Genomic DNA, 15380 nt, shown 5'->3' with positions numbered 1-15380 from the left:
GATCTGTAAAAATATAAAAATTGGTGGGTCCAGATTCCGTTAGCTATCCTTTATTATGGATAGCAGATAGACCAAAATAGGTGGTTGTGTACATGAGGCCTAATAATCTATTTTACTCTGAGGTCTGAAGAGATCCCAGACTATAATAATTTACCTGCAGTGGTCAATGTAGTTTGTCCGAGATGCAGTGCAACATGTTAAAAACTGAACAATTTGGAATATTTGGGTTGAGTCCGATTCGATGCAAAATGATTCGCCCATCTCTAGTCAGTATAGTCAATATACTAAGTTAACCATTTACGTGTTGGAAAAGTGGCACATTTGGTGCACGTCTGTTTTTTGGCAAAAAATGCACCACTTTGTCGATCTTGTGACTGCCGCGGACACCACATTTGAGAAAAGTGGCACACTGGACTGGTATCAAGCTGAGCTGGGCTGGTGTTATCATTGCCCTCGTCTATGGGTCAATGCTATCCAAAAGGGAAATAATAACGCACAATTGTCTAATTATTCATACATTACCAGGAGTAATAACAGAGGAACAACACAGTGAGTCTTCTGTAACGCCTTTGTCCTTCAAGTTGCTTAACTTTTCTTTCAGTTTAGTCATTAGTTGCTATTTCCATCAAATTTGACAGAATGAATTGCACAGCATGCAGCATTATTTATTTCCAGCAAAAGGATACGGCACTCAGTGGATCTTACCGTCAGAGAGACCCATCATGTCCACAGATGTGAATCGGATCTAAAGGCGCCCGCTAAGTAGCTGTTGACCACACAAGAATTTTTCCAAACTACCCCATACGCATGTACGTTCAGTGCAGCAAAGTATGCGTTTTCAATGGGAACTAGAAAGTAAGATGTGTAGCTGCGCTATAGCACCTCTGTCAGAAGCTAAATCAGCTCTAATAAGATCCCATATATAAATAGCGGTCTGGTCCAGTTGAAATCAATGTTCGGTTTACTTTTATGTGTAGGGTGTAAAAAAAACAAACATATTTTTTGGAAGAACATATCACCATGTAAACTGTATAGGGATGAGTGATCATATATAGGCTAAAGCCCCATACAGAGGGCCACAGCAAAAAAAAGCATTGCAGGACAAACCGCGACTGTACCACACCACTTTCCTGCAGTTCTTTTCAAAGAAAGTCCACAAAGTTTCCTCTGTGGACTTTATACTTTACATTTTACTTTTTACATATAGGGAAACCGCCATGGTCATGTGATATACAGTCTGTGGTGATGTGATATACAGTCCATGGTCACGTGATGTACAGTCTATGGTGATGTGATGTACAGTCTATAGTCACGTGATATACAGTCCATGGTCATGTGATGTACAGTCCATAGTCACGTGATGTACAGTCCATAGTCACGTGATGTACAGTCCATAGTCACGTGATGTACAGTCCATGGTCACGTGATGTACAGTCCATGGTCACGTGATGTACAGTCCATGGTCACGTGATGTACAGTCCATAGTCACGTGATGTACAGTCCATGGTCACGTGATGTACAGTCCATAGTCACGTGATATACAGTCCATGGTCACGTGATGTACAGTCCATGGTCACGTGATGTACAGTCCATAGTCACGTGATGTACAGTCCATAGTCACGTGATATACAGTCCATGGTCACGTGATGTACAGTCCATAGTCACGTGATATACAGTCCATGGTCACGTGATGTACAGTCCATAGTCACGTGATATACAGTCCATAGTCACGTGATATACAGTCCATGGTCACGTGATGTACAGTCCATAGTCACGTGATATACAGTCCATGGTCACGTGATGTACAGTCCATAGTCACGTGATATACAGTCCATGGTCACGTGATGTACAGTCCATAGTCACGTGATATACAGTCCATAGTCACGTGATATACAGTCCATGGTCACGTGATGTACAGTCCATGGTCATGTGATAACACAGGTGCACAGTTTGTTACCAGGCTAATTACTGTGCTGTGACGATAACGAGGTGTGCACCTGTCTCCTATCACATGACCATGGACTGATTTTTATCCACTGGGAGTAAGCAGAATGAATGACAGCAAGCAGAGATCTAGAAAACCACAAGGGATAGATACAGAAAGTATATCGTAAGATTGTATTGATTGGCTGATATTGATCCGTGTTAAAAGAACCCTTAGGAATTTGCTGCAGATTTGGGGCTGGATTGTTGTCAATGGGAGGTAAGGATCACAACAGGAAGCTGAAAAAACAAGTAAGCATCCCGCTTAATCTTACTGCGAGCAGAAGCGGAACGCCGCAGCAGAATGACAATGCCCCCGTCTCGGCATCCCGTCACAGCTAAACAGCAGCCAAATACGGCAGCGGAAAATGAAAATGAATTCCTCTTTGGTTTCCGTCGTGTGAACCTACTCTTAAAGGAATTGTATATGATATTCTATATTAAAGGGGAGTGCTGTTTACCATGCAGGAGAGGAGATAACCTGGTATAGTGAGGGTTAATATTCTGTGTCAGTGAATTGCGTGCCTGGGCTCTGCAGTTGGTTGTGTCTTTGCTGCATAGGCCAAACAATAGCAGGTGCTAATTTATGAGTGAAAGCGAGAATACATATGGCCTTTGTGTGTACAGGCCCCTCCTATTTTCATTTGCAGTTTTTCTTTGCAGTGTCTTTTGAGCCCGGTAGCAGCTGTGATGTAGGATCATTCCCCAGGAGACCTGCTCAAGAAGACATGCCAGGCTGAATGCAAACTATATGTCCTAGTAACATCCACAGGTTTGGTGGAATAGACGACAGGGAGGCGTAAAGACAACATCTACATTACTTACTATGCAGCAAAATGGCCGCAAGTGACAGCGATGGACAGACAATTCTGTACGGCCCATTAGCAGGGCCGATAACAAGTGCTGATGGCCTAGAATAGTACGCCAATCGGTGCTGGTTTACTTATATTCTATATTATCACCCATGGTAATAACTGACATGTCTAAAACACGCAGCACATTTCACATACGAGCGCTCCCCATAGAAATGAATGGGCTGCTTTTTTCACTACGAGCAGTCCCATTGAAGCGACTAGAGGCTGTTATCTTTGCAAAAGGAGGATCTACTAAATATTAATGTCACTTTTCTGTTGAGGTGCCCATACTTTTGCACCGGTCAAATTTTGGTTTAATGCATATTGCGCATTTTCTGTTAGTACAATAAACCTCATTTCAATCCTGAAATATTACTGTGTCCATCAGTTATTAGATATATCAAACTGAAATGGCTGTTGCAAATACCAAAATATTTAGAACTAAAAATGATTAAGATTAATAGGGGTGCCCAAACTTTTTCATAGGACTGTATATCTACGGGATAGCCACTGGCGTTTCTGTAGGTATAACTGACATGCTACGATTTCCAAAACCGCACCGTTTTTGGAAATCACAGCGTGTCCGCGCTGCGGTTTTTACTGCAAAGTGGGCATGGGATTCCCAGGAATCCCATTCACTTTGCAGTTACTATAATTTTTCGTGTGGTGTTTCCAGCCCGTGGGGCCCCAGCCTAAAAGGGTTTTCCAATGAACATAACTAGCTTTATACTTGTAGACAATTAAAAGATAAAAACTTTTCCAAATAAAATTAATAATTTTGCGGCATTTTACATTTTTTCTCTAACCAGCTCACTGGTGACATCTTCCGTCTTGCACAGTTGATAATGGATATGACCATGAATGCAGGAACTTTCTATGGTCTGGGACTTGTCAGAAACCCAGCCATGATGTCCTTGTTGTGTCCGGGTTATCTTCTCATACATGTAGTGTCCCTGCCTGATAACCTGGGAAAACACTTGCATATGACATGTCACATTGCATAATCTCAGCATGTGGCCTACAGAATGTGAGATACTCAGACAAAGTACGGGACAGAGAAGAAAAACAAGAGCAAGGAGACAAGAAACTCCCTTCTGGATCATCTGTTGTTTACAATACAGCATCAGAGTGAAAAATACATTTCTAATGGTGCCCCTAGTGGTGAAAAATATAGAGCAGAAAGTGGAAATCATCACTCGTTGCAATCTTTTGTAATGCTAAAAAGGAATAAACTTTTGTTTTTGGTGCCACTAACAAAGTTATTAGCATCACTGTATTTGTAACAACCTAAACTATAAAATTATCCCATTATTTTTCCCAACAGTGAACACAGTTAAAAATAAAAATGGCAAAAATTATATTTAGATTAATTTGGCCTCCCAAAAAAATGGAATAAACATTTTTCAAAAAGTTCTATGTACTCTATAAAAATATACAAATTAAAACTTCAATTTGTCCTGCAAAAAACAAGTCCTCACACAGGTAGGTTGGTGAAAAAAAAATGTCTCTCGGAATATACAAAACTAAAACAGTCTATTTTTTTTTAGTAAAACGTAAAAAGCCTGTACATATTTGGTATCACCGCGCCATACTGACCCACAGAATAAGCTTAACATGTTATATATACCATACAGTGTGTGGCAAAGATGTATTGACATAAAAATCAATATCAAAATTGTTGTTTTTTTTCCCTGCTACCCCAAAAAAGAGTTAATAAAATTATAAATTATAGAGTAAAATATGGTGCCATTGAAAAATACAACTCAGCCCAGAAAATCCAACCCTCATACGTCATTTTTAAAGGCTATTCACGCATATGTGGGGCTTTATCAGCATGATTTTGCTGATAGAGCCCCTTTAAAGGGGTATTCCTGTCACAGCAAGTTACTCCTTTTCCAATGGGACGCCCAACAATCTAAACAACAGGGGACTTTGGATCCCTGTTTTAACATAGTGGTTGATCATTGGACATTGTGCGCCACTCTATGCATTTGAGTGGGTGTGCCGGAGATAGTCGAATCTGTATTTTGACTATATTTGAAGTCTTAAATCCTAGTTTTTTTTTAAATGTAGATTGTGAGCCCCATATAGGAATCACAATGTACTTTTTTTCCCTATCAGTATGTCTTTATAGAATGGGAGGTAATCCACGCAAACACAGGGAGAACATACAAACTCCTTGCAAGTGTTGTTTCTGGTGGGTTTCGAACCCAGGACTCTAGGGCTGAGAGACTACAGTGCTAACCATTGAGCCACCGTGTTGCCTCACCCAGTGGCGTAACTAGGAATAGCGGGGCTCCGTGGCGAACTTTTGACATGGCCCCCTCCAACCGACACCGACGTCGAAGACCTCGACCGGCCCCCTCCTCCGCACTCTATTATGTCCCTTAGTGGCCCCTGCACACAGTATTATGTCCCATAGTGGCCCCTGCACACAGTATTATGTCCCATAGTGGCCCCTGCACACAGTATTATGTCCCTTAGTGGCCCCTGCACACAGTATTATCCCCCATAGTGGCCCTGCACACAGTATTATCCCCCATAGTGGCCCCTGCACACAGTATTATGTCCCATAGTGGCTCCTGCACACAGTATTATGTCCCACTGTGGACACCCATAAACAATTATTAAACTCTGGGGTCCCCAGACCCCAGAGTATAATAATCGGAGACCCGGGGGAATAAAAACATAAAAAATTACTGTTTCTTACCTGTCCCCGGCTCCTACGCTGTCTTCTCCGCTGCCATCCTTCTGAAATGACGTCAGGTGTCACATGACCCGGGAAGCAGGCCGGGTTCATGTGACGTCAGAGACGTCAGAAAGGATGTCAGGAAGGAGGCCTGGCCAGGATCGTGGAGAGGTAAGTAACAGTTTTTTTACGTTCCCTTAGCTCTCCCGGTCCGCCGATCATTATACTCGAGGGTCTGCAAAGATGATAGTGATAATGATAGTATTTGTGGGGTCCGCGGTGTCACTTACCGATCCCAGCCCAGCCAGGATTGGGAAGTAAATAGGGCCCGTAACGGCCTATTAAAAAAAAAACAACAAGAAATGCAGCGGTAGCGGCTGTCACCGGGTCCCCTAATGGCCCGGGCCCTGTGGCAGCCGCCTCCGCTGCCTCTACGGTAGTTACACCCCTGACCTCACCTAAATCCTAATCCTATTGATAAGAATGGAGCCGTTCGGTTTACTGTAAAGGAAAGTGGGCCCATCCCTGATTTTGCTTTGGGGCCTATTGAATTTTAGTTCTGTCCGTGCTATCAATAGAACTAGTTGGATAAACATGGGGTATCAATCTGTATGGTCAGACACAGAAGCCATAGACAGAGCTGACTCTTGTACTACAATGTAGAGGGAAATGAAGTTACAGCAGTGTATGACCAGGCCCCGAGCCAAGAGCTTGTGACAACAAAACCATGTGCTGCCATTGTTTTATTCCTCACATAGAGTTCAATACTAGTTAATAAGGATACATTTTTGGGCACGGCGTGGATACATGGAGGGGTCAACTGCTCCACGGAGCAGGATAGGACCTACTTTATAATCATCTGTGTCATCGGAACAGAACGGATCAGAATCACCCATAGGCGTGAATGCACCCCAGACTGCACGCCCAGCGACATCCAACTGCACCCCGCACGGCCCCGCATCAGATGCACACTCGGTCATGTATAAGGGGTCTTGGCCTTCATGCTCATGGTCAGTCACATGAAGTCACTGCACTCCAAATACTGCCATATGGTGTCTGCTACTAAAATACCCGCACTATTATTTCTTCTGCTGAGCTCATATGAATGTGACAAACAAATAAAAATTCTTGGCGTCTCACCGATGTCTATAGAGGCAATGTTACAGCTCCACACAACATGGAGGCAGGCGTGATCTGTGCAGGAATAGTCATGACCACTCGGACAGGGTCTCAGATTATCTAGAAAATTGCAATTATTGAAAATGGTTTGGCTTTTTTTTGTAAATGATATACAATTATTAGGAGAAATATCCAGGACTAATAGACAAGAATTATACAAACAGGATACGTCTTATATCTGACCTGTGTCTCCTGAGATCAGGATATTCCAACCTATACTGCCCTCTGGTGTTCATATTAATAAATGCAGAAAATATTCACCACGCAGTTGAAAAACAGATTTCACAATAAGTCGTAAGTTATTGTTTTAGTTTAGCACAGAGGCGTAAGGCGAAGCTCCTGGGCACCAATATTAAATCTGTACTAGGACCCCCAACTATAGTGAACCGGCACTGTTACATGTAATATGAAATGAGTCCTAGACCCAGATCTCCTACAAAGTCAATGTAATATCTGCCCCTTGTATGGAGTCAAGGATTGCTTGTGAGGCCCCAAAATGTGGTGGATTGACTACTAATGTAGGTCCAGGCCCATAGAACTGCTCATAGGCACTGTGTAATACTTAACTTCCCCTGTGGAGGTGCTGCAGGGAAACTGAACACTTACAACTGTGATTCTCTACAGCAGCGGTTCTCAACCTGTGGGTTGCGACCCCGGCAGGGGTCAAATGACCAAAACACAGGGGTCGCCTGTGTTAAACATTAAGGTGGAACATAATGAAGGGGCAAATGAAGAGGGGGGACGGCATGACACTGGGGGCAGAGATGGAGGGACATGAAACTGTGGGCAGATGAAGGGGGGGTACGGCTTGACACTGGGGGCAGAGATGGAGGGACATGAAGCTCTGGGCAGAGATGGTGGAACATGAAACTGGGGGCAGAGATGGAGGGACATGAAACTGTGGGCAGATGAAGGGGGGGGGGACAGCATGACACTGGGGGCAGAGATGGAGGGACATGAAGCTCTGGGCAGAGATGGGGGGACATGAAACTGGGGGCAGAGATGGAGGGGGGACATGAAACTGGGAGCAGATGAAGGGGTTATATGAAACTGGGTGAGAGATGGCGAGGGGACATATAATGTACGGGTGACTGTAGGAGGATTATACTGTGTGGGAGCACATGAAAAATGAATGAGAATGGGCAGAGTCAACATAAAAGTGGGTGGAGCTAAATTCGGAACTGTATTGCGGGGTCATGACATTAGAAAGGTTGAGAACCACTGCTATACAGAGACAAGATCACTGTAGATCACTTCTTATTGTCAAAGGACACTTAACAAGTAGAGATAGTCCAAAGCGAAGAATTCCATCACGTACTATGAACACACGATAAATAAAGATGCAGCCAGGTCATGTCTTAATTCTTCTAGAATATTTATTGGACGTTCCATATAAAAAAATCTCCTATTATAAGTTAACAAAGCTCAGGGCTCTACAAAATGTGTCTACATCTAGCTATACTTGAGTGTCTGATGGATGGAAGAGATCTCCAAGTCTGTCAAACTTGGGTCCCCATTCACTGAGGTAACCAAAACTCAAGTCTTCGTCAGTGCTAGAAGAATATAAAGAACTCAGGCTCCCAAACCTTGAGTCGTTGCCTTCTGCACAGTAAATATGGAGAGTATCGGGAGGGTGGCATGTCCTGTCATTATCTGCTGCCCAAACTATATGAGCCACATACTCCTGGAAGTTGGAGACACTGCTGTCAGTATTAGATGTCTCCTCAGAATGGAAGGTTTCTCTGGATCTGTCAGTACTGAGCTGATGGTCTGGTTTATAATAAACCATTGATGTTCTTGCTTCACGTGAGGTAGAACAGAGCCGATGGGTATCTACTTGTGTTGGCCTTTTTAGTTTCCGGAGGTCGTACCCATTCTGTAAAGAAAAACCTCTCAGTTATATCATATATTGCTGCTTGTAAATATTCACGTTTAATGGTCTTCATATATTGTGGACTGATTTCATATATATTACTTCACTTTTAATAAAACTCAACCTCCACCGACCCTGAGTTAAAGGGTTATTTTTATATCAGCCAGTCACTGAGCTGGCAATAGAGTCTTGTAAGTCCTGACCACCATGGCAAGACTTACAAGACAATATGGAACAAATGGAGATTTGGCTCAGGTGAACTTTTCCCCTGGGCCTGCACATATTATATTCAGGGGTCTGAAGAGTTCCCAGAGTATAATAATGTCACTTTTCACTTTGACATAGCTTCAACTGTGTTTGCTTTTGAGAACTAGAAAGTGGATAGATAGGTTCCTAGGAGCCCTGACAGTGTTCTACACTATGTTTTATAGATAGGTTCCTAGGAGCCCTGACAGTGTTCTACACTATGTTTTATAGATAGGTTCCTAGGAGCCCTGACAGTATTCTACACTATGTTTTATAGATAGGTTCCTAGGAGCCCTGACAGTGTTCTACACTATGTTTTATAGATAGGTTCCTAGGAGCCCTGACAGTGTTCTACACTATGTTTTATAGATAGGTTCCTAGGAGCCCTGACAGTGTTCTACACTATGTTTTATAGATAGGTTCCTAGGAGCCCTGACAGTGTTCTACACTCTGTTTTATAGGTAGTTTCCTAGGAGCCCTGACAGTGTTCTACACTATGTTTTATAGATAGGTTCCTAGGAGCTCTGACAGCGTTCTACACTATGTTTTATAGATAGGTTCCTAGGAGCCCTGACAGTGTTCTACACTATGTTTTATAGATAGGTTCCTAGGAGCCCTGACAGTGTTCTACACTATGTTTTATAGATAGGTTCCTAGGACCCCTGACAGTGTTCTACACTATGTTTTATAGATAGGTTCCTAGGAGACCTGACAGTGTTCTACACTATGTTTTATAGATAGGTTCCTAGGAGCCCTGACAGTGTTCTACACTATGTTTTATAGATAGGTTCCTAGGACCCCTGACAGTATACTACACTATGTTTTATAGATAGGTTCCTAGGAGCCCTGACAGTGTTCTACACTATGTTTTATAGATAGGTTCCTAGGACCCCTGACAGTATTCTACACTATGTTTTATAGATAGGTTCCTAGGACCCCTGACAGTGTTCTACACTATGTTTTATAGATAGGTTCCTAGGAGCCCTGACAGTGTTCTACACTATGTTTTATAGATAGGTTCCTAGGACCCCTGACAGTGTTCTACACTATGTTTTATAGATAGGTTCCTAGGACCCCTGACAGTATACTACACTATGTTTTATAGATAGGTTCCTAGGAGCCCTGACAGTGTTCTACACTATGTTTTATAGATAGGTTCCTAGGACCCCTGACAGTATTCTACACTATGTTTTATAGATAGGTTCCTAGGAGCCCTGACAGTATTCTACACTATGTTTTATAGATAGGTTCCTAGGACCCCTGACAGTATACTACACTATGTTTTATAGATAGGTTCCTAGGAGCCCTGACAGTGTTCTACACTATGTTTTATAGATAGGTTCCTAGGACCCCTGACAGTGTTCTACACTATGTTTTATAGATAGGTTCCTAGGACCCCTGACAGTATACTACACTATGTTTTATAGATAGGTTCCTAGGAGCCCTGACAGTGTTCTACACTATGTTTTATAGATAGGTTCCTAGGACCCCTGACAGTATTCTACACTATGTTTTATAGATAGGTTCCTAGGAGCCCTGACAGTATTCTACACTATGTTTTATAGATAGGTTCCTAGGACCCCTGACAGTATACTACACTATGTTTTATAGATAGGTTCCTAGGAGCCCTGACAGTGTTCTACACTATGTTTTATAGGTAGGTTCCTAGGATCCCTGACAGTATTCTACACTATGTTTTATAGATAGGTTCCTAGGAGTCCTGGCAATGTTCTACGCTATGTTTACAGTCCTAAGCGGACCTCCCCTGAACGGAAACCTGAATGCAGGTGTGAACCTAGCGTTATTCAAATTTGGAACCTGACCACTGGCACTCCAAGCAATGAGGAGTATGTAGGAATTAAAAGTCCCCCATGTTTTGTCCTTCTGAAGGTAGCACCAGTGCAAGTGCAGTGGCGCTCCATTGGCAAGGAGGAGGCACGGGGGACTTTCCGTCAGACCCTACATGAAGTGACATTTATGCCCTATCCTGTGAATAGGGTATAAATATCCTTAAAGGGTTCTCCAGTAAATAACAATTATTCTCTGGAGGCCAAAAAAGGTTAAAAATATATAAAAACATACACACCTTTCCCCAGAGCTCCAGTGTCCCAGGCCTCTATCTGGTCTCACGCTGACCCAGGGCTTTACCAGCAGAAATCCTCTTTGTGCATGACCATTAAGGCCAATCAGCAGTCTCAGGAAAGCACACTGGACATCACCTATCTTGTCCCGGTTCCTCTGGCTTCAGTGGTCACATGTAGCGGGGACTTCCACCTGAAAAGCCCTGGAGTTGCACAGGACTGGACAGCGGCCTGGGACACCAGAGCACCGGGGTGAGGATGTTTTCCAGTAATTAATTTTTTTTCCTGGACAACCCATTTAAAGGTACAACCACTTTGAGGTATGCATGAAGCAGAACATTACAATGTTGCCCTACAGTGTATACTGGAGGACAGTCATAGTAAAGTCTGTGTTTTTGGATTTATTTTGCCATATGCCTTGGTAAGATCTTCAGTAACATGACTGACGAGGAGATGTCCCATGAGTCCCCAGACTTGTGTATATAAGGACATTTCCATGTTAATGATATACATTGAGTCTGTGCCAGTCTCTGCCAGCAGGTATTTATCATGTCCCCTGAGTTCGCTCCACACACGCTTGCACTCTCTTATATTCATAGTCGCCGTGTGCTCACCTGCTTACATCATGCAACTCAGGACTGGCTCACTGTCAAGGGACGGAGTCACAGCAAAAGCATGAAAAATGGCTGCCTGCAGAGACCGGCAAACTTGAATTTTCTGCAGGGAATTTGGGAAAAGTTCTCCGCTGAAATATAAAATAAAGCCATTTTGAGGTAGAATAAGGTAGAGGTCTTCTAGAATGGAAATAAGAATCTCTACTTACAACAACCTTTGGGTCTTTGTTGTTTACTGCTCCGACAAGTCTGTCCGCTTTCTTCCAGCGCTGCAAACAGTAAAATGAATGGGTTTTGACATGTTACTGTAACAAGCATACTTCTTCATGTAAAGACATCTATAGAGTCGCTGATAGGGGGAAGTCTGTCTGAGCAGCATAAATGGCCCCTTATCCTCTGCTAGGAAGGTGGAAGGAGACACAGTAGCAAACAATATGTGAATGAGCTAGTCATGTAGGTGGACTTGACTAGGTGGACTACACTCACCAGTAAGATAATTTACTGCAATGCATGTCGTGGTGACCATTTTAGTTTGTCCAATACCAATTTTCATTAAAAGCTGAACAATTTGGAATAGTAGAGTCGCACCCGGCTCAGAATGAATCAGTTTGCGCATCTATAGTTTCCACCACTCAAATGCGCTAAAATGTTTAGCAACCCAAATCTGAGAATCCTATTTCAGTGGGCATAAATGAGAAACTATGTCCTATATTATGGACAGAACGTGAATTCTGAAGATCTGAATAATACAGCCAACAAGATAAGACTAACAATTCTCCGTACTGATGGACGTGTCTGTAAAATCTATAGGAAGGGTCTATAATGTAGACCTTATGGCTACTATAATGAGTGTACCTGATAATGTTCTCCACCTTCTTCATTATACTTTAGGGCAGTCCTTCGGATTTCCTCCCAGCTCTCATGTTCAGCAGGTATGTGGTAAACGCCTCCTTTCCGAAACTTAGACCGTCCCCACTGACTCCATACCGTATAAGAGACCAACAAAGCTGCAAAGAGAAGATGTTTTTGAGGGATAAGCCTTTGGATTTTCTATGTGGACTGAAACATGAAACTGTATTGTGTAATATTCTCAGACACTTCATGATCAGTAGAGGTCCTACCTAATGGACCATCATCGACCCAGAGTATGTCATCTTAGGGTTTATACAAACACGACAGTGGGTTTCGTATATTCCAATGGCTTGTACCATCACCAGATCTCAGGCCAGTATAGCATCCTTAAAGGGATTCTACCATTAAAACTTTTTTTTTCTCCCTAACACGTCAGAATATTTGTCTCCTACCTTTAGATGTCTTCTCCGCCCCGCTGTTTGTTTAAAATCCCGTTTCTTGCCAGTATGCAAATGAGTTCTCTCACAGCACTGGGGGCGTCCCCAATGCTGCGAGAGAACTCTCCAGCGCCGCCTCCATCTTCTTCTGGAATGGGGTCTTCACGTGTCTTCTTCCGGTGGTGGCTTCAAACTTCTAGGCCCCGAACCTAGGGCAAAGCCGACTGCGCATGCCCACGGCCCCAAGAAAAATGGCTGCTTACACAGTATTGTCAGCGGCCATTTTCTCATGGCCGTCGGGCATACGCAGTCGGCTTTGCCCTAGGCCGGAGGCCTAGAAGTCTGAAGCCTGTGCCGGAAGGAGATGGGTGAAGAGGATGTTGCTGAAGAGGATGGAGGTGGCGCTGGAGAGAGTTCTGTCGCAGCATTGAGGACACCCCCAGTGCTGTTTGAGCTCTGGCGCCCGCCCCCAGTGCTGCGAGAAAACTCATTTGCATACCGACAAAAAATGGGATTTCAAGTCAATAGCAAATAATTGCCATTTTAAAATTCAATAATATACAGCAGGGCAGATGGATTTAGCCAAAGACACAAACAAAATAGACACATAGAACAAATAGCATTACGGAGTGTATATGTGGGTATTATAATTGTGTCACATTTTTCACTTTTTCTAAATGATATTTTTGTATACATGATATATTATTGGTATTTTTTTCACCATATATCTGGTTGAATGAGGTATACCGTTGCATTTAAAGGGCTAACAAAAGATGTGAATTCGCTGAGGTATCTGCTATTAGGCTGTAATTGTATGTATTGATAGGCAGACCTATTCTCTAAGTTGTATTTCTGAATAGGATTTCGTTTTATAGATTTCATTCTATAATGTCACTATAGGACTCTCATATGTTTTTATTATGAGGCAGATTCTTATTAGTCATATTCTATAATTGGATCTTTCTCCACATGCTATGATGCCACGACAGGATTCGTTTTTATCCCCCTTACGTTTGTGTCTTACCATACTTACCTTTTTGATGAGGTGCGCGCTCCGGCTGCGCTCTGGCCTCCCGATCATGTGACTTGGCCCCGCCCCGTGTGTCATGTGACCGGCACGTCATTGACGCTGCCGGCGCATGCGCACGGACGGGTCCGACTCCTCGGGACGTCATCACAGCTGCGGCGCGCCATGTATTCTTATCCCTCTATAACAGGACACCATCTGCCCTATAGCATTTGTCACCTCCTGAGGAAGCCAGTCTTGTGGCGAAACGCGTAGGGGTGGTCCTTCTACCTATCAGTACATTGTCTTTGGGTATTTTGCTGACCTTTAATATCTTTCAATATGATATCAGGTAATTAATACAACTGTTATTATACTGGAACTCTTGTCAGGCTTTGTAGCAGGATGTTACACTTTAATTTGAAGGTGGTTGGGCATATTTATGTATGATCTTATGGGTGCTATACTTTTGTCAATGAGACTAGTATTTTTATAGCTACCTATCACTTTCATGCTCAATTTTCTGTAACAAAATCTTGATGTGTTTCCCATTGCTATCAATAATGCACTGACATAATACTGTATATTTACATCTATGGGTCACATATTTTGAATATTGTTATATATTAATAATATCCTACGGTGAATATAACAGAATTCTGCTATTCCATATACAGTCCTATGAAAAAGTTTGGGCACCCCTATTAATCTTAATCATTTTTTGTTCTAAATATTTTGGTGTTTGCAACAGCCATTTCAGTTTGATATATCTAATAACTGATGAACACAGTAATATTTCAGGATTGAAATGAGGTTTATTGTACTAACAGAAAATGTGCAATATGCATTAAACCAAAATTTGACCGGTGCAAAAGTATGGGCACCCTTATCATTTTATTGATTTGAATTCCCCTAACTACTTTTTACTGACTTACTGAAGCACAAAATTGGTTTTGTAACCTCAGTGAGCTTTGAACTTCATAGCCAGATGTATCCAATCATAAGAAAAGGTATTTAAGGTGGCCAATTGCAAGTTGTTCTACTATTTGAATCTCCTCTGAAGAGTGGCATCATGGGCTACTCAAAACAACTCTCAAATGATCTGAAAACAAAGATTGTTCAACATAGTTGTTCAGGGGAAGGATACAAAAAGTTGTCTCAGAGATTTAACCTGTCAGTTTCCACTGTGAGGAACATAGTAAGGAAATGGAAGACCACAGGGACAGTTCTTGTTAAGCCCAGAAGTGGCAGGCCAAGAAAAATATCAGAAAGGCAGAGAAGAAGAATGGTGAGAACAGTCAAGGACAATCCACAGACCACCTCCAAAGAGCTGCAGCATCATCTTGCTGCAGATGGTGTCACTGTGCATCGGTCAACTATACAGCGCACTTTGCACAAATAGAAGCTGTATGGGAGAGTGATGAGAAAGAAGCCGTTTCTGCACGTACGCCACAAATAGAGTTGCCTGAGGTATGAAAAAGCACATTTGGACAAGGCAGCTTCATTTTGGAAACAAAAATTGAGTTGTTTGGTTATAAAAAAAGGCGTTATGCATGGCGTCCAAAA

The 15380-nt window shown here is 42.7% G+C and overlaps 2 protein-coding genes across 3 annotated transcripts in view; both read right to left on the bottom strand.

The window, feature by feature from the left end:
* DPY19L4 (dpy-19 like 4) overlaps window positions 1–15380 on the bottom strand; it is a 149504-nt gene that overhangs the window by 48404 nt on the left and 85720 nt on the right. The gene's annotated exons all lie outside the window — the stretch shown is intronic.
* The window catches only part of LOC142200099 (neural-cadherin-like), a 44672-nt gene continuing 37444 nt past the window's right edge, over window positions 8153–15380 (bottom strand). Inside the window, exons 32-35 of one of the 2 annotated variants that reach the window (XM_075270164.1) lie at window positions 12375–12526; window positions 11729–11788; window positions 11520–11650; window positions 8447–8581 (exon numbers count right to left, since the gene is read on the bottom strand). In XM_075270164.1, the coding sequence (XP_075126265.1) occupies window positions 11555–11650; window positions 11729–11788; window positions 12375–12526 (308 nt within the window). In that variant the 3' untranslated portion in view covers window positions 8447–8581; window positions 11520–11554. Of the gene's footprint in view, window positions 8582–11519; window positions 11651–11728; window positions 11789–12374; window positions 12527–15380 lie in introns of both variants that reach the window. The other variant, XM_075270163.1, reaches the window with a different exon arrangement.

Source organism: Leptodactylus fuscus, chromosome 4 (genome assembly GCF_031893055.1).
Source record: "Leptodactylus fuscus isolate aLepFus1 chromosome 4, aLepFus1.hap2, whole genome shotgun sequence".
Taxonomy (NCBI): Eukaryota; Metazoa; Chordata; class Amphibia; order Anura; family Leptodactylidae; genus Leptodactylus; species Leptodactylus fuscus.
Note: the sequence above shows the minus strand (reverse complement) of the source record. Positions and strands in the feature narration are given on the sequence as shown.